We start from the raw sequence: 19,978 nt of genomic DNA, 5'->3' as shown, positions 1-19,978 counted from the left end.
GGAAAATAGAAAGGAGCATAATCTCTGTCAAGAAAAGTATATTTAGGCCAAAAAAGAATTTGAAGAGCAACTAGCAAAAGACACAAAAACTAACAGCAGGAAATAGTTAAGTACATGAGAAACAGGAAGCCTGCAAATCCATCAGTGGGGCTATTAGATGATAAAAGTGCTAAAGGAGCACTCAAGGAAGACAAGGCCAATGAGGAGAAGCTAAATGAATTCTTTGCTTCAGTCTTAATTGCAGGGAATGTGAGGTTTCCACACCTGATACATCTGATATTTTTAGGTGGCAAATCTGAGGAACTGTCCCAGACTGACGCATTGATAGAGGTGGCTTTGGAATATACTGATAAATTAAACAGTAATAAGATTGTCCTCGGTAGTACCAGACGATATCAACATAAGAATTCTGAAGGAACTCAGATATGAAATTGTAGCACTACTAAATGTGGTATGTAACTTATTGCTGAAATCAGCCCCTGTATCAGATAACTAAAGGATAGCTAATGTAATGCAGATTTTGAAAAAAGGTTACAGAGGTGTTCCTGACAATTACAGGCAGGTAAGCCTAACTTCAGTACCTGGCAAATTGGTTGAAACTATAGTAAAGAACAGAATTTTCACACACAGAGATGAACATGATGTGCTGGGAAAGGGTAAACATAGCTTTTGTAATGGGAAATCATGCCTCACCATCATTAGAATTCTTTGAAGGGGTTAACAAACATGTGGACAAGGGTGATACCATGGCTATAACATACTTGGACTTTCAGAAAGCTTTTGACAATGTCCCACATCAAAGGCTCTTAAGTGAAATAATTACCTATGAGATAAGAGGGAAGGTTCTCTCATGGATCAGTAATTAGTTAAAAGTTAGGAAACGAAGGGTAGGAATATATGACCAGTTTTTAAGGTACAGAGCAGTAAATAGCGTGGTCCCCAAAGATCTGCATGGGGACCTGTGATGTTCATAATATTAATAAATTATGTGAAAAAGGGTGTGAACAATGAGGTGGAAAACTTTGCAGATGATACGTTACTCAAGATAATTAAGTCCAAAGCTGACTGTGAAGAGATAAAAAAGGAATCTCACAAATCTTCCTGACTGGAAAAGAAAATGACATGAAATTCAATGTTCATAAATGCAAAGTAATGCACATTGGTAAACATAATCCCAAGTATACATATAAAATGGTGGGGTCTAAATTAGCTGTTACCACTCGAGAAAGATCGTGGCGCCATTGTGGATAGTTTTCTGAAAACATCTGCTCAGTGTGCAGTGGCAGTCAAAAAAGCTAACAATGTTAGAAAAAATTAGGAAAAGGATAGATAATAAGACAGAAAATATCATAATGCAACTATATAAATCAATGAAATGTCCACATCTTGAATACTTCATACAGTTTTGGTTTCCCCATCTCAAAAAAGGTTAGAATTGGAAAAAGTACAGAGAAGGGCAAAACAAAACAAAAAACACCCAAGAATGATAAGGGGTATGGAACTGCTTCCATATGAGGAAAGATTAAAAAGATTGGGACTGCTCAATTTAGAAAAGAGATGACTAAGGGGGGGATTATGATAGAAGTCTATAAAATCATGAATGGTTTGGAAAAAGTGAATAGAGAGTTTTTATTTACCCCTTCACATAACGCAAGAACTAGGAGTCATCCGATGAAATTAATAGGCAGCAGGTTTAAAACAAACATAAAGAAGTACTTCTTCACACAACGCACAATCAACCTGTGGAACTTGTTGCCAACAGATATTGCGGAAGCCAAAAATATACCTGGGTTCAAAAAAGAATAGGTCCATCAATGACTATTAGTTAAGATGATCAGGGACACAATCTCATGCTATGGTTGTCCCTCAATCTCTGACTGCCAGAAGCTGACATTAGGAGATGGATTACGCAGTAAGTGCCCTGTTCCAGTCATTCCCTCTGAAGCATCTGATACTTGCCACTGTTGGAAGACAGAATACTGAGCTAGATGGACCTTGAGTCTGACCCAGTATGGCCATTCTTAGATTCTTATGTTCTTAGACTAATCACAAAATATTTAAACACTGGACCAAATTCATCCCTGGAGTAACTCTGCTGTGATTTTGGCCCACAATTTCTCATGCACATGGGACTATAAAGCAAAGTCAGTTGCTATGCAGATGAAACCTCTCTCATCTAGAATAAACAGCTCAATGACTCTGGCCTGGACTCTAAATACTTTATCATGGAAATATGCTTTATAAAGTGGTTCAAATCAGTGTTCAGGTAATATGGCTTTAGTTTATCTTCATCTGGAATGTGCTTGTAACATCCATGTTTCATTCATAGTATAATAATATTTTTAAAAGAATTTAACAGTTTAATCTTTAAATGATCTACTTGAATAGCAGAATTCGCTATTTAATTTCTAACTGTTAAACCAGTATAAAAGATGATCAGAAACTGGTTTGCTCTTTTTGGCTGTGGTGCTCAGCAGCAGATGGCTCAGAAAAGCTATTTGATTAAAAAAATCCCATCAATTTCACATTCCATTTACTGCTTATACATGGTGAGAAAAATGTCTCACCTCGTGAACTTCCAACACACCGCGCAGGTCAAAACGAGGGCAGTTTGCTTTGAAGAAAGCACACTGCTCTTCAATCTTCTAAGTATATCATGGAATGTAACATTTTGGGCTCAGTTCTGCCCTTACTACATGAACACAACTCCCATCAACTGCAACTCAGACTACTGACTTTAGCAGGTAGTGTACCCATCTATAAAAGAGGAAATTGGACAATTCAAAATTGTGACAACACTGGACTAAATACCTTCTTGGTGTAGACTGTAGACAGTGGAATTACAGTCATGGTTTGGTCCAAGGCCTTTATTACATTTGTTACCAGTGCTTACACAGCAGGACGGTAGGCACCTCTGAAATATCTGAGACAGGCATGCATGAAAGAACTCTATAGATGTCCTTTATGCTTAGTACTCTTTGGGACCTTTTTGGGCTATTTCATGTTGCTTAACTTTGTGATAAAATTAGACTGTCTCTGACACTCTCTTTTTACAATACTTAAATAAATAGAGCAGAAATTTAAAATATCTAAGAATATGTTTGAGTATAAATGACTTTCATGTGGAATTGTATCTATTAAACTATGAAATGCTATGAAATTAATTATTTTTGACACAACCACCTTCATGAAATCGAGCACTGGGAATGTATGTACATACATTGCCTGGTAGCAAGAGTCTGTTTAGGACAAAGCATAAAAAACTAATATAATTTTGTTGGACAGTCTATAAAGTATTGCTTTTGAATGTTAATTGTAGATTTTTCTCTTAAATTATAGGCCCAGTCTTCCACCAAACTTCCACTAACTTTACTTAGAACAAAATCAGGCCCTAATTGGCTAATTTTTTCTCAATGGACAACTGAAATTTCCATTTCTCATTTTTTATTAGTAGGGAGAACCTTCTCACTTGTATATATGAAACAAAACCTCAAAATGCATTTACAGTGCAAAATGAAGTTTTTAATGGTAAATATATACACTGCTACCCTGCTATAATGGAACCGGATATAACACAGGTTTGCATATAGCGCAGTAGCAGCGGGGCTCCAGCGGCGCTTTAAAGGGTCCAGGGCTCCGGCTGCTGCAGGGAGCCCCGGGCCCTTTACATCACTGCTGGAGCCCTGCCACCGCTACCCCAGGGCTCCGGCAGTGGAGCTTGGGCAGAGCTTTAAAGGGCCCTTTAAGTCACCGCCGGAGCCCTGCTGCCACTACCCCGGGGCTGTGGCAGCAGGGCTCGCTGGCAATTTAAAGGGCCCAGGGCCTGGCTGCGGGAGCTGGATGTGGATGTGATATATCTTGACTTTAGCAAAGCTTTTGATATGGTCTCCCACAGTATTCTTGCCAGCAAGTTAAAGAAGTTTGGATTGGATGAATGGACTATAAGGTGGATGGAAAGCTGGCTAGATTGTTGGACTCAATTGGTAGTGATCAACAGCTCAATGTTTAGTTGGCAGCTGGTATCAAGCGGAGTGCCCCAAGGGGTCAGTTTTGTTCAACATTTTTATTAATGATCTGGATGATGGCATGAGTTGCACCCTCAGCAAGTTAGCAGATGACACTAAGCTGTGGGGGAGAGGTGGATATGCTGGAGGGTATGGATAGGGTCCAGAGTGACCTAGACAAATTGGAGGATTGGGCCAAAAGAAATCTGATGAGGTTCAACAAGGACAAGTGCAGAGTCCTGCACTTAGGAAGGAAGAATTACATGTACCGTTACAGGCTGGGGACTGATTGGCTAAGCAGCAGTTCTGCAGAAAAGGACCTGGGGATTATAGTGGATGAGAAAATGGATATGAGTCAGCAGTGTGCCCTCGTTTCCAAGAAGGCCAATGGCATATTGGGCTGTATTAGTAGGAGCATTGCCAGCAGATTGAGGGAAGTGATTATTCCCCTCTATTCAACACTGGTGAGGCCACACCTGGAGTATTGCATCCAGTTTTGGTCCCCCCACTACAGAAGGAATGTGGACAAATTGGAGAAAGTCCAGCAGAGGGCAATGAAAATGATTAGGGAGTTGGGGCACATGACTTACGAGGACAGGCTGAGGGAACTAGGGTTATTTAGTCTACAAAAGAAAAGAATGAGGGGGGATTTGATAGCAGCCTTTAACTACCTGAAGGGAGAGTTCCAAAGAGGATGGACCTAGGCTGTTCTCATGGCAGCAGATGATAGAACAAGCAGCAATGGTCTCAAGTTGCAGTGGGGGCGGTTTATGTTGGATATTAGGAAACACTATTTCACTAGGAGGGTGGTGAAGCACTGGAATGGGTTACCTAGGGAGCTGGTGGAATCTCCATCCTTAGAGGTTGTTAAGGCCCGGCTTGACAAAGCCTTGGCTGGGATGATTTAGTTGGTGTTGGTCCTGCTTTGAGCAGGGGATTGTACTAGATGACCTCCTGAGGTCTCTTCCAACCCTAATATTCTATGATTCTATGAGCTTGGGAGCAGGGCCCAAGTTGTTTATTGGGTGTGAGATTTTTTGTGGGGAAATTGCTACAAGGAACTATAGAAACTTACATTGTAGATTTTCCTAAGAACACAGTATTCAGAAGAATGCAACATAGCAGCTGCGGTATGTATTGCTGTCCTTGCCTCCCTGACCTATAGCCCATGTCTCGTCAACACACTATCATATGGAGAGACAGTGAAGAGTCATATCTAGGGCTGTGCAAGGGAAATAATGTGGTGACAGAAGAGGAATGTCCTGCTCAATATCTACTCTGTGGTGTTCCCACTGCTTGGCACCTTTACATGCAGTCTAGTGCCCCAGAAGTAAAGTGACCAAACCAAGTTTACAGATAGTATATAAAAGTGGCAGAACCAGGACTTTATCCCTGGCATCTTGACTCCTGGTCCCCACTTTCAACACTAGATCACAGAGCCTAACGATAGAGTGGGATTCCTACATACTTTCAAAAATGCCTTCGATCTGTGTCTTTATGACCTTGTTCTCCAAATACAGTACATACAGCATAGAAAGCATTTGAGGCTATTTGAATAGCCCTAAAAATAAAACAAGATAAATACAAATGATAATACACAATGAATAACACTGACTTATGATTAAGTGTGTTCCCAAATCTTTGTGCTGAAATCTGAAAGCGATGGTTCATATTCTGTAGCCTGTCACACTTGCAAAACAACCTACATGGGGCCCTGTTATTTACTTATGGTGATAAATGGCTAAGGACAGCAAGTCAGATGTTTGACCTCTGATTGTCCGTATTCCACATAACCATTCAGAAATGTGATGGTTCAGATCTCTTTTATCAATGTCTACATTGTATTACAAATGGTTAATTACATCCTAATTTTTGCCTTAAATATAGTAACCATTCAGGACATGCTGTCTCAAATAGTCAGTGTATGACACCATGCAGAAGAAAAAAAAGCTCTATGCTGATCTTTGCTTACCAATACAGGATTCCCCGGAAAGTGAGTAGGTTCCATTGTCATGGAAACCGCTTCTGCACTCACAGTGGTACCACCCTGGGAGGTTAACACAGCGTGAATGGTTGTGACACTCAATGATCCCCTCTGCACACTCATCAATATCTGCCTCAGAGAAAAACACAAGCCAGCCAGGAAATTAATTTCCTTTGACACCAACATTTTAGATGCTTTTTTTTTAAAGTCTTCCTTTAAAATATGGATTGTATTTTGTTATGGTTCCAAACACCAAACACACAGTTGGCTCAACAACAGCAAAAATAACAATAAGTAGGACATCTGAAACATAAAAAGTAAATACAAATTTTACTATAATACGTAAATAAGCCATTTTTATTCAGAGGTAAGGAACTATTTTTTCCATGTACATAAAACATTCTGAGGAAAATTCTCAACTGAGAATTTGTCCCTGTATCTTTTTCTGAGAATCCTGAAGTATTGCTGTAGAATGAAAGATTAATTATCTAAAACAAAATAGGAGATCATTCTTACTGCTGGTGGTGTTTTAAAGTGCTGTACAAGTGGTGTACAATTATGATCCTAAGGGCCCTACTCTACCACCATTACATGGAATATTATTTAACTACGAAAGTAGTCCTACTGGGTATGATCTTAATTCCACTAGGTCTGCTTTATACTAGTCCTCCAGCGCAGTGCAGACTTAAAATCATTGGATCCATCCCTCTGAGGATTCTCTTGGCATAGGGGAAATTCTCTGTTGGTGTAGGGCTGCTGTGGCGACTCCCATGATGCCTCTCCTGACCCCAAATATAGATAGGATGGCTGGGCAAAAAGAATCATGGCTGGGAAGCCTCTGAGACTGGCTGATAGGTCCATGGCACTATTTTAACTTTCCCTGGGAACCAGACCAGGCCACTAGCTTGCCCAAGGACTGAGGAAGGCCCTCTGGGCCCTAGAGTTTGGCTGGACCAGACAGTCTGATGCAGTGAGAGCAAAGGTGATAGAAATGATCCCTAATCAGTGTTAATAATATGCCTAATCTCCAAACTGGGCCTAATCCCAGTACAGCCTGCAAAAGACGACAAATTTTCAGCAACTGGATTTCTGTTCAAGAGTTAATGTTTGGCCAGTGTACAGGACTTTGTGTGTTCAACACACTTTACAAAATTAACTAGCACCTTGCTGAAATTACAATTTTCACACTGTTTCTGTGATTAAAGTTAATACATTGTAATAGCATGTGACAGAAAGAAAAGGCAATCATATGTTTCAGCTGCAGTTATAAGATCCTCTGGAAAAGAGTGAACAAATGGCAATATACCTGTAATTTTCTAGCAGTGGAAATATACAGAAAGTTTGATTCCCTGCAGAGTTCCAGTAAACATGTGTTGCTTTTACTAAGGATTTTTCTATACCTTCTTTAACATCATAATCTGTAATAACCTTGGCTGATTAGTGCTGGCACCTGGCTGTTGTTCTCCTTTGAGCATTTATGCAGTATATTTTGGAGGGTTGTAATTAAAATTAGCAAATTAATTTTATGTTAACCTTCCAGTAATTAAGAAGCTGTTATATTTTCATGATGTTCATAAAAAATGGTTTATTCTTCTGTTTAGCCAGAACCATTTTTAAAAAATCTTGGACAGTTTTCAGCACCACTGTAGGGGATCTTTCCAATTATAAATGAATGTCTTTTCCTCAACAAGGATGAGCTGCTTTCATCCACTGAGAATTATTCCTAGCTAGTCAACAGCATATGAAAAAGAATAAAACTTGTATCACAAACACAATGGAAATCTGCAGACTTTGGCCTCAATTCTGCCTTGAGCATGGGTGCAGGGCTTTCACCCCGGATCTTGATGCAAGACTGGGATCTTACTGAGCAATCTGAGTCTGATTCTTATCTCCATTTACAAATATTATACACCATTGTGGCTCCATTGACTTCAGTGAAATTTATTCTGCTGTAGACCAGTATAGATCAGAACCAAGTATTTTCCAAATTCAACTATATTTATTATTTTGTATTACCAGTGCACCATAAAAGGACAGACCCATCTTTCTTATGTTTAATAATTATATTTATTCTTGTTTAAATCTAACTGAGGAATCTAAACAAAGCCCCCCTTTCACTTTTGTGTTCATATTCTGCTTAAAAGGTGAAGCAATGTAATTTTCTACAGCGCTGGCATACAACTACCATTTATTTCTAGCATTCTTCAACATCTGTCTAATAATAAAGTCAACTTGTTTACTCTTTAAACTCTGTTGCTGCTGCCACCCCTCTGTACTTTATATTTTGTGGAAGCTAATTTTAGCATAAAAACAATGTACAAATCTAACTGTCCATCAATGATGAGCGCTGCTTGCAAATTCAGATGCTTTCAATTCATTATAGCAAATGGAATTTAAAACCATGATCTTTTCACATGTCATGGCTGATGGAACAAGTTTAATCCTATTTGGGAAGTGCATGACTTTGCTACTGCAGGTTATTTGCAAATGAATCCTTCTTGCTTCTTTTTCTTCCCTTGTATTGAATCCAAGAGCGCTCTGATCTAAAAATTGTTTACTTGGGTCAGTCCTTTACTTGACCTCCTCTTCCTTCAATTCTACTGTTTTTAATTTATGAAATCAATAGTTTTCCTAAAGTTTATCTCCAAAGCAGAGTCCCTTTGAAAGAATGTTTGATTTAGGTTTATGGTACAGGATGCTAATTAGTAGATTACTTTTTAGAGAGCGCTCCTGCTTAGAGACCAAAGCTGAGCATTTGCTCCTATTTAAAGAATGGAGAAGAGAGTCAGAACGTGAGGCTATGCACATTATGTTGGGAAAAATAAAATATCACTGATTATTTCTCGATTTGATTACTTCCTTAACCTACCAACACCATCTTTGTCTGTAGCTTCTTATAGGAATAGAGAAAAGGGTTAGGAGATGAAATTTTGATAAACGTCTAGAGTACTGTCTGCAAGGCAAAGGGGAAAATAATAAGTAGCCTTTCCATTTGCTAATGCATTACAGTTGGTTAGCCCCCACACTTGCACAAATGTCCACAAAGGCTAAAGAAAAAAAGAAAAGGCCCTTCAGCAGATCCTATTATCCCTTACCCTATTTTTACCAAGTCAGACATGGACAATATTTATGAATTTGTTCTGTAAATACTGAGTGATTTAAGAACAAAGAGGTCTTTGTAAACTGGGATGTTTTAAAATATGTAATTCATATAATGGAGACTGCAAGCCCACACTGTCAGGGGCATTGACCTAGTTGGATCTTTTCCATCTTATCCTACTATAGTTCTTGGAAGCACTTTTATGTGGAGTATTTGTATATAAGAAGATTTTGCAATATACAGACGATTGGAAATCAAGCGATCTGGGTTCTATTCTAGGTTTGTCACTGGCCCCCTCAAATAAGTCACTTCACCCTTCTGTTTTCCCATCTTTATACACTCACTCACCTACATTAAGCACTTTCAGATCACACAGTATTTATATGCATATGGTACACATACATCAGTGCCAGATTTTTCACTACAGTATACGATTTAATGGCCTACAAAGCTATAGTGTGCGTATTATATATATAGATTTCCAGACAAAAAGATGTGTTAAAAGGAAGTAAAGGGAGGAAAATATATAGCAGCAAATTAAGAATAAAAACAGCACTGTACAACAAAATTGTATTGATTCCCCAAACAAGTACTACAGAACTGTTCTGGGACTATGCCCTAACACAGCTGTCAGGAAATGACTGCTGGACCTGTGCAGTCACAGGTCCATGTGCGCTGCTCCTCTCCCAGCCCACCCCAAACCAATGTTCCACATTCTCTGTATGTTAAGGGCACAGATCTCTGGAGAAGCACAAAAGTTCCACTACATTAAGGCCCTCTACAACCATTTATGGGGGCGGGGAGTGGGAGGAAAGGAAAGGAGATAATAGGATGCCCCCTAAAATATATAGCTTAATACAGTAAAAGCTGTTTTATCCAGCACGTTGGGGGAATGGAGGTGCTGGTAAGTGAAAAATTCTGGATAACTAAGAGGGAGGAAGTTTGGGTGTGGGAGGGGTTGCGAGGGAGTCTGGGTGTGGGACAGGGCTCAGGGAAGCAGGTTGAGGCACAGGAGAGGGTGCAAGGTGCCGGATTTGGTGGGTGCCCACCTTGGGTGGCTCCCCACAAGTGGAAACCTGTCCCGGTTGCTTCTAGGCGGAGGCACGGCAGGCAGCTCTGTCCCCATCCCACCCTGAACACTAGCTCTGCAGCTCCCATTGGCTGGGAACCACGGCCAATGAGGCCTGTGGGTGGAGGCGGTGCCTGTGGGTAGAGGCAACCTGCAGAGCCGGCTGCCGTGCCTCCTCCTAAGAGCATCCCCTCCTGTGCCCCGACCCGCTTCCCTGAGCCCCCTCCAACAACCAAATTCCCTCCCAGAGCCCACACTCCACACCCTTTCCCACCCCCCCAACCCCCTTCCGGCCCCGCACCAACCGGACTATAAACCGGAATCTCAATGGAGGTCAGAAATGCCAGTTTATAGAGCTTTCCGGGTGGTGAAGTGCTGGATAAAACAGCTTTTACTGTATATTCATCTTTATGAGGCTAATCCAAAACTCACTGAAAGCAATGGAAAGACTCCCATTGACTTTTACGGACTTTGGATCAAGTGCTACATTTTTAAATATATAATATAAAACAAATAGTGTGCATGTGCGACCCAGCCAAATTTATATTCTTGTGGGAATTTCAACTTCTGATTATCATGAATGTGTGACTTTCAGCGTGTGGAACATTAAGTCTGCATTAATGTAATTTTTACATTTCCTATTTAACTGTATTTTAACAAGGGGCATTGCAATTCTTCCCCCCACCCCACCCCGTGATGCCCTTCTCCTCCCAACCTTTTTTCAGTTTAAGCCCTGCTCACAATGTCCATCTGGAAGGAGTTACTGTACAGCAGGTTCTAATGCATGCTTTTATCCCACTTGGTTATTTAACTGTCATTAGCACAGGATTGTTAATGGATCTGACAACACTCCATTACGGTGATTTAGCAGAAGGTATGAAGTGGTGCATTTTTCCATTGTACAACAGGGACACCAGTTGGTTTTGAATAAGCTCTTGCAGGATGCTAATCCTGTCCTTTGAGGACAGGTCTGTAGTTTTTACTTTTACCATTCCAGCTTCCTGCATTATTCATAGGGGTATTTATGCAGACATGATAAATAGGATAATTTACCTCAAAATAAAACACAATGGTTTCAGAACCCGATGAAAAATGGAGAATTAAAATAAGTCAATCTTCTAAAATGCTTCACCATATTTCTGTCATTATGTGATTATACTCTTATGCTGTTTTTACCAGAGGCTCTACACAAAATGAGACAGCAGAGTTTTTAAAATAAAAGCCTTTGTTCATCAAATTTCTAGAGTATTGCTGTTCATGTAAAAAAATATGAAATCCTTTTCTTTAGCTCTTTATTGAATAGATGACTTGGTAAAAACAAAATTAAGGTATTTTCCAATTAATACAGCATCACAAAGGTCTCGGACATCCTAAACTGAAATCACACTCTTTGATTGTTAAGTATACTAATTCCAGGAGAGTATCATAGCTGTATGTTCCAAAGGAACATCACCCTAAAGAGTCTCTTCATCATAAAATTGCTTAGTGGCCATCCATCTGGACAAGTGAGGCATGAATCCTATCTCCCTCCATTTTCATAAAACTAAGTCAGGGAAAACTGAATATGGATGAGCGCTTTATGCAAATATCATTCCCCCACACACCTCAGAGGAGACATGCACCCACTTCAAGGGGCCCTCCCTGCTCCCACAGGATACAGCTGCTTTGAGGAAAACAGTATGAAGCCGGTGCATGTGATCTGAATGTTACCTATTTGGCAGATTAATAAGCTAAAAATTAAAACAATAACCAACAGCCATTCCCCAAACCAAAAAAACTTCAGACAAACCAACCCCCTAAAACTTTACTTGGCCAAATTCAGTCCTGATGCAAGTGGCCATCACTCCTCTAGTTTCAATCGTTGCACCTGCTTATTTCAGGATTGAATTTGGTTTATTATTACTACCTTTTCTGTTGGCCCTGATGCCCCTTTCCAGCTGGCATGAAGAAATTATGCTTACTCTCAAATGTTTATAATAAAAACTGCAATTCTGTGGCACTTCTCAAGTCGTGATTTTAGTTATAGTTACGTTGGGCTTTATCCTACAGTTCTTACTCTGGCAGTGGCAGTTTGTCCTAGGTAACAGTGTAGGATCAGGCTCCAGTGCATGAGGACAGGGAAGTAAAATAATAAACTGCAGTTTGTAAATATAACAAATACAACTCATGTTCATGATGTCCCAATAAAAACTGAATATATGTAGCAGTTACACGGTACTTCAGAGGTAGATGGTGTGTCCAGGCACCTATTACAGTTAAAGAGCAGCTGTAACATAGTTATTGTGCGACTATGGATTAGTGTTATCAGGACTGTTAATCAGCTGGAAAATGTGTGTGTAAATTTAAAAGTATTAGTTTAACCCAAGAGCAGATTAACTGAAGCTATCAGGATAACAGACTTTTGGATGCCAGCAATTTTTAAGATTAATTCTTTTAATATATCACACCTCATTTACTGAAATCCATTTTTATAAACACTCCAAACTGATTTCTTTATCAGTTTAGTGCATGTCTCTTCATATTAGTCTATTTGTATGCTAAATCTGCAATACACTTGAAGGCTGCAATTTAAAAGTCGCTGAGCTAGCCAGATGGTTGTCAATTCACAATATATTATCTAAGACAAAGTTTTGGATTCTTTCATACCAAGCATAAAGACTTGTTTAGGAAACACGAATACTGCCATAGTATTTAATGGAAAATTTTAGCAGCCAATCATCAGGGAATGAGAGTAGCTAGTCCACAATTAAGGTTGTATTTGAGTTTCTGATATGAACTAGTTTTTAGCCATTCCTCTGTAAGCCAAAAAGAAATATTGGCTTCAGAGTTGGTAGGTTATAGGGTTTCCTATAGTAGCGTAGGTAGGTAAGTAGTATTCCTGTTTTACAGATGGAACAACTGAGATACAAAGAGTTGAGTGAGTCACCCGGGGTTACACAGAAAACTTATGATAGAGCCAGGAATAGACTCCAATCTCTTGATTCACAGACCAGTGTCTTAACAGTGAGGTAATCCTTCCACCACATAATTACTACAAAGCCGATTCTTAAACAACCAAACAGACCCAAGGCTGTGCAGTGTTACCTGAACTGGTGAGTCATCAGCAAAAATTGGTTGAATTTTTTAAGATATATTGGAAATCTTGGCACTTGAGAATCAATTTAATTAGGCCACAATACGGTTATACCTGCATGTGCAATACCCAAGCAATGCTACAGTGTACTAGATAGGAGCACTAGGACAAAAACTGCTTGGGAATGAAAGAACAAAATTATTAGGGGAGATCCATTCTAATCCACGATGACCACTTTTAGCGCCAATCTTGCCATATTACCTGTATTTAAAACTAAAAAGATGCTTTTGTTTTGCTTCTAGAAGCAAAAATCATCATTGACCACAAATTTCATTGATCTAGTGTATGGAATGAGGAAACATAACAGTACCCATACTGGGTCAGACCAATGGTCCATCTAGTCCAGCATCCTTTCTTCCAGCAGGCGCCAGATGCTTCAGAGGGAATGAATAGAATAGGGCAATTATCAAGTAATCTATCCTCTGTTGCCAGCTTCTGGCAGCCACAGGTTTAGGGTAATGCCTCTTATGCATTAGCATACTGACAGACCCCATTCTACATAACCTTTGATGCACCAACTGTCCAACAATGAAGTGTTCCACAAACAATGTTCAAGTGACATTAGTTCTCCAGTGGAAATAGCTTCATTGATAAGCCTTAGCATTGTTCTATTGCTGAAAGGAGACTATCCTATGGGCAATCTTCAGGTGTATTACCAGCTAATATATCACTAAACCCAGCACTTAAAAGTTTAAGTTCAATATCACAGAGGAGTGGGCATAACTAATTAGCTCATCTAGTCCCACCCTGTGACAGTGCAGAAATGTTCCCTACAAGATATTCTTCAGTGTTTTCCCAGTTTAATGTCAAAAAAACTTCACTGGGACGCTTACATCCACATTATTAGGAAGTTCTTTTGATTAGTTTGAGCCTTGTCATAAGAGGATATTGTTGAGACTAAACAACACTTTTCAAAACAGAGACAAAGTGGGTGAGGCAATATCTTTTATAGGACCAACTTCTGTTGGTGAGAGAGACAAGCTTTTGAGCTTACACAGAGCTCTTCTTGAGGGCTGGGAAATGAACTCAGAATGTCACATCCGAGTACACGATAGAACAGTCTGTTTAGCATAAATAGATAACACATTTCAAGGGACCAAATGGTAAGCTCAAAAACTTGTCTCTCTCACAACAGAACACCAACAATACCACAGCATACTTTTCAAAACAATTTCACTGTTAACAGGAGGCAGCAGTTGGTAAGAAAATGATAAAAGGCAAATTATCTCCACTAAGAAAAGTGTCAACCGTCATCCTCACAACTCCTGTATGTAACCCTAAGGTAAGAAAAGAAGCCAAATGCTAACTTAAATGTATATAGTACCCCCGCCCTATAGACAGCTCCAGTCTCTTTAATAAGCCTCCAAGCCAGTTGAATGTTAAAAAAAAACCCACTTTTTTTTAAGCTTCAGAAGAGCATTTTCAATAGTTTTAAACTTTCCAAAGCACTGGAATGGGTTACCTAGGGAGGTGGTGGAATCTCCTTCCTTAGAGGTTTTTAAAGGTCAGGTTGACAAAGCCTTGGCTGGGATGATTTAGTTGGGGATTGGTCCTGCTTTGAGCAGGGGGTTGGACTAGGTGACCTCCTGAGGTCCCTTCCAACCCTGATATTCTATGATTCTATGAAATAAATCCACAAACAGATAATGCAAAAAGCCTTCCAGAGATCATTTGTGGTTAGTGTTGGAATAAGCATGTTTATTTTCCATAGAGGAGAGGCTACAAAGAAAGACCTTTTGAAATGTCAGACTGTGAAGGGCTGGAAGGATTGCTTGGAGAAAATTAAACACAGACCGTACAGCACACACATTGGTGGCATTCTAGTTGCCTTGTGTGCACAATGGCAGTACAAGCCTCTCTCTGTTGTGCCCTGCTTGGAACCATACTCACCCCAATGATGTTAAAGCTTCCTCTGTAGCCCTTTTGCATTTCTCAACGTGCACTTTAATGAAAGCGGTTTTCTGGAGAGCATATCCCACACACAATCCAGTCAATACATTCAAGACCTTTTTCTTTTGTTTATTACATCATCTTGTTTGGGAAGTCTGAGAAGTTGAAACTAAAGCTAGTTGGAGAAACTTTGACAAAGCCATATCATGCTGGATTAGGCAATTCCAGCTGTATCAAGTGCTTTGTGAAACCAATTGATTTCACCAGAACTTCATTTTGGAAGAAAACTGAAAAAAAACTTGTCAGTCAAAATGTCCCATTTTAACATCTTTGGAATGAAACATTTTGATTTTTCATTCTGAAATGACTTTTTATTTAAAATTTTGTTTTCTTTTGTATCATATATTACAAAATAATAGACAATCAAAATGTCAAAATCAAAACAAAAAGTTTAGATCAATCCAAAACTATGTTTCCCCCCAGCATTTTCCTTCCTGGACAATGTCAACATTTTTGATTTTCATTCCATATTGGAACAAAGTCATATTTGGAACTCTCAAAATTCTTTGCAAAATAGAATTTTTAATCACTGTACAGTTCTAGTTTAAACTAAAGAATGAGTAAATGTAAGAGACTGTTAGGTGATCTGTCTGTTAATGTATCTAGATGAAAATCCCAAGAAGAGTGCAGTAGTGAGTGTTTTAGTCATTAGCAAATATCCAGGATTAGGAGCTGAAAGTCACTGTTGTCTACTTTTTCTTTTTTTTTTTTGAAAAGCACTAAGAGGATTCTATTTTCCCAGATATAATTAACCATTTCCAGAGTAGAAAATGTGCATCTGGGGTGTGCTCACTCTTGTTTTTTAATTAGGAGCTGAATTTTTAACTTCACTAAACCATTCTGTGTTAGACTTTGATCAAACTCAATTCTCTCAGACTGGATGCTACTTCAGAGATCAATAATTCCAATTAAACCAACACAGAGATATGATTTCATCATTTCTCTAAGCAATTAAAAAGGCACAACTGAAATAAGTGGAAAATCCTGCAAGAGAAGCCAAGGCACTTGTCAAGTTTTAATAATAAATAAATATTTTGCACTTATAACACCTTTCATGCAAAGATCTCAAAGTACTTTATGAGCACTAAATAATAATAGTGCCTCAACACCCTTTTGAGAAAGGTAAGGGGAACAATGAAGCCTTGCTTACTTGATTATCCAAAGAATGTTCATATCCAACACGGAGTTATAGTTCCTGGTGTGTGTTAAATGAATAAGAAGTCCTCCACTCATCAAAACCTCATTTATCCAAATTAAGTTGTGTGTCCTTCCTTTCATTTGGGTAAACAAAATTTTACTATATGTGAGCATGATTTTGTTCACCACGGAAATTCAGTCAGTTCTGAGGTTGAACGCGGTTGCTAGTCAACAGCATTAAATAAAGTAAGATTAAAAGGAATTCAGATGAATACAAAATTTCTCATAATAGCTGCTTTTCTTCTTCCTTGAACTTTGGAGCAGAACAATCTGTCAAAACTTAGTTGCTTTGCCTATGACAGCCATCCTGCAAACACATCCTAAGTTTTGCAACCTTTCTGCAAAAGCCGACAACTGAAATTAGGTTTTATTAAAATTAGAATGGGAAAAAATAGTCCAGAATTTTGTAGCACTTCAATGAGTTTAGTGCTTTTCAAAGGAAGTTGGGTGCCCAAGCTGAAGGGAGATACCGATCTCCCAGTTGGGATTCACAGCCATGAACCTTCTTCTGAAGTTAGGTATCTAAGCCCTTTCTCAAATTAAACTGAGGAGGAGAAGGCAAGTGCCCTAACCACTGAGTCAGAGTCGTTCTCGCTCTCTCTTTAGCCCAATGACTATTTAAGTATTTCCTATACAGTGTAACAGCTTCAACACTAGAGACTGAGAGGACCCCCCCTACCCCCTGCTTTCCGAATATACTAGAGCCACATGGCTAGGGCATTGACATTGCAGACGGGAGACCCGGGTTCAAGTTCCCTGCTTAGAACCAGGCAGAGTGGGGATTTGGACCAGCGTCTCCCACATCTTGAGTAATTGCTTTAACCAGTGGGCTTTTGGGCATAAGGGATTGGGCGGCAGCAGCATCACTGTTTATTGCAGGTTAAGCATGCTGTGAATAGGCCAATAAAATCGGGCCCTGCAGACGAGAGAGGTAGGAGAATGCTTAGTGTGTGAATTCAGATCAGGCTTGGGGGTGAGTCAGGCTCTGAGCAGTTTGACAGCGCCAAATTTGGTGGCTGTGGGCATTCCCATCTGCAGACATTTACACGTTGAGGGTGTAATAGAATGCTAAAATGTATTATACAGTTCAGCCACTAGGTGATGATATGTGTCACATACCAGGACCTGGGCTGGTAATAGCTAGAGTCACCAGTGCATTACAGAATATCATGCAAGACACACCCCTAGCTTCTCTCGCTATAAAGGAAGCTCTGTAGCCAGTCCATATCAGGTACAAGAGTCTGACCTGCTAGTAGCAGCCCTGCAATCTACCATGTAAAAGAGGCATATGACAGAAGAGATTTACCAGTGAAAACTTAGGTGCCTGGTGATTTTAGGTACTCACAGAGCTAGGTGGCAGCTGAGTGGTGGTTTTGTTAATGAGGGGAGCTGGCATAAATGTTGGATTTAGGTGCCTAAAGTAGAAGTTAGGAGCCTATGTCCCCTTTGTGAATCTAGCCTCCAGCATCTACCTCCGAAGGTTATGAAGATTAGATAATGGATATATGGCACAGTATCAGTACTACAAATGCATTTGTGTATATATACAGACAGCCTTTGATTTTCAGTGCTTTAATCTATGGGTACTCAACTTGAGCTATGGCAAGTTGGACACCCACGTACTGAAGCATGCACAATAAATAGCCTTTGTTGAAAATGTTGGGATACACACATAGCGCAGACATACGCACTGTCTTTAGAAGGAAGGCATAAAAAGCTGAAATGTCTACACAACTGTCTCATTAAACATCCCAAATGGCTCCTGGATTTTTATTCCTAATTACAATGGGTAATTTATTCTTATACAAAGTCTACATAATCCTTCTATGACGACTACATTTCCCACCATGTATCATAAAATCCTAACCAAGACTTACAGTTGTAACACAGCACTAGACATTGACAAGACTGTGGCTCATGTCACAATAAAAAAGAATGAATAGCATAAGTTAGAATAATGTTATATGTCTACACACCTTTAAAGTTCAACAATTATGTCTGCAAAAGGGAAATATCATTTTGTAACAAGACTGGAACTATTTCACCTGAAACAATGATTAATTGAGCTACAGTCAAATGTTGGAAAGGAAGAACAAGAGGGATGATGATCAGAGCAAGGAAAATGTTAAGCTTTTCCAAAAGTTGGAAGTATGACTTGAGCCAGCAAGTGTAAATGGGCAGGAAGTTTTATCATCAACATTGTGTGCTGAGCCAGCGCGGTATGCTTTTGTGAAGCCGATAGGGCTTGAAAACTATCAGAAAAGATGCTGCTCTCTCTTCATAATACTGACCCCTTGCAAAAGTCAGCCCTAAAAAAAGAACTCAGATGAACTCTCTATTCTGAAGGTACCTGATATAAAATATATTTTAAAGCTTGTACACTTTCATTCTCAAAGGACTTCTGGATCACAGACAAAAGCAAATTTGTATGTAAAGGCAGAGGACTTGAATCTGTTTAAAACAACTACAAAAATTCATAGCCTTTTAAAGTATTTTGCTGTCTGCAATGCAGCCTTCAGACTAATAGTGAAAAAAATATGAGGACATGACTGGGAAGATCCATGGTTTTAGAGCTTGGGGTTGCCAGTCCTTGAGGGACTGATGCATCCCCACCACCACCCAACAATTTTGGCAATCCCTGAATGACAGGCTGTGAGCTTTGTGAGCCCAAGCACCACATGATGTGACGACTAGCAGTGCTCCCAGGGTCCCTGATTGTCCAAGTGCACTACCTAATCCTGGAGGAAATGCCTGGAAGTTGTCTGTGCAACTAGGTGGAGCCCCAGTTAGCTGCTATGACAAACCTTTCTCCAGCTTTGCTCCACTCTGCTCCAGGCCAGCTCCCTTTCCTAACTCCTGGCCCTTGAGGCTGGTTCTGGGCTCTGGTTCTGGGCTCCTGACTGTGCCCCAGCCATGATAATGATAAAGTGGACAATTCTGATTTAGTTTGATACTTTCTTGTTAAAGTTCACAAATCCTAAAAGCTCTGTTCTAACTTATTAAATATAGCAAGGAGAGGTCTTCATTACTTACACACAAGCTACATGATCCACCAAATACACATGCTTTACATCGAGTTTTTCTATCTTATATTTTTTTCAAAGTGGCAATTGTGTTTTGTTTTTATTAGAAATCATTTCTTATACTCCTAGGGCCATTTCCTCAGTGGAGCTACCCAGTTTACACTAACTGTGGATTTGACCCTGGCCTCCAAAATTTTCAGCTACCAAGATGTTTTTAGTTCAAAGACCATCTGCAGCTTGAACACCATAGCTCAGCAATGTATCCAAACATACATCTTAATTATAATCTGGCTCAATACCACTGATTTGTAGCTGCTGAGAAAAAGGCCACAGACTTTAAAATGTTGACTTCACTCATTTTAAAATGGTAATGTGTCCCAATATTTTAACCAGGAGCTCCCACAAAAATATCCTTCTTATTCTGTGATAGCAAAGATGACTGCTTTGGCAGGGCCATCTGAGTAGGTTGGAAGATGGACAAATACCCAAGGACATGCTATACGGGGAGTTATCAGAAG

At 39.6% G+C, this 19,978-nt stretch overlaps 1 protein-coding gene across 6 annotated transcripts in view; it reads right to left on the bottom strand.

The window, feature by feature from the left end:
• Positions 1–19,978, bottom strand: part of NELL1 (neural EGFL like 1) — a 436,046-nt gene that overhangs the window by 28,443 nt on the left and 387,625 nt on the right. For 3 of the 6 annotated variants that reach the window (XM_045015869.1, XM_045015870.1, XM_045015871.1), the window contains one exon: positions 5,977–6,117. The exons of the other annotated variants lie outside the window; for them this stretch is intronic. In XM_045015869.1, coding sequence (XP_044871804.1) covers positions 5,977–6,117 — 141 coding nt within the window. The remainder of the gene's footprint in view (positions 1–5,976; positions 6,118–19,978) is intronic. 6 annotated transcript variants of the gene reach the window in all.

The sequence above is a fragment of the Mauremys mutica genome, chromosome 4 (genome assembly GCF_020497125.1).
Source record: "Mauremys mutica isolate MM-2020 ecotype Southern chromosome 4, ASM2049712v1, whole genome shotgun sequence".
Taxonomy (NCBI): Eukaryota; Metazoa; Chordata; order Testudines; family Geoemydidae; genus Mauremys; species Mauremys mutica.
Note: the sequence above shows the minus strand (reverse complement) of the source record. Positions and strands in the feature narration are given on the sequence as shown.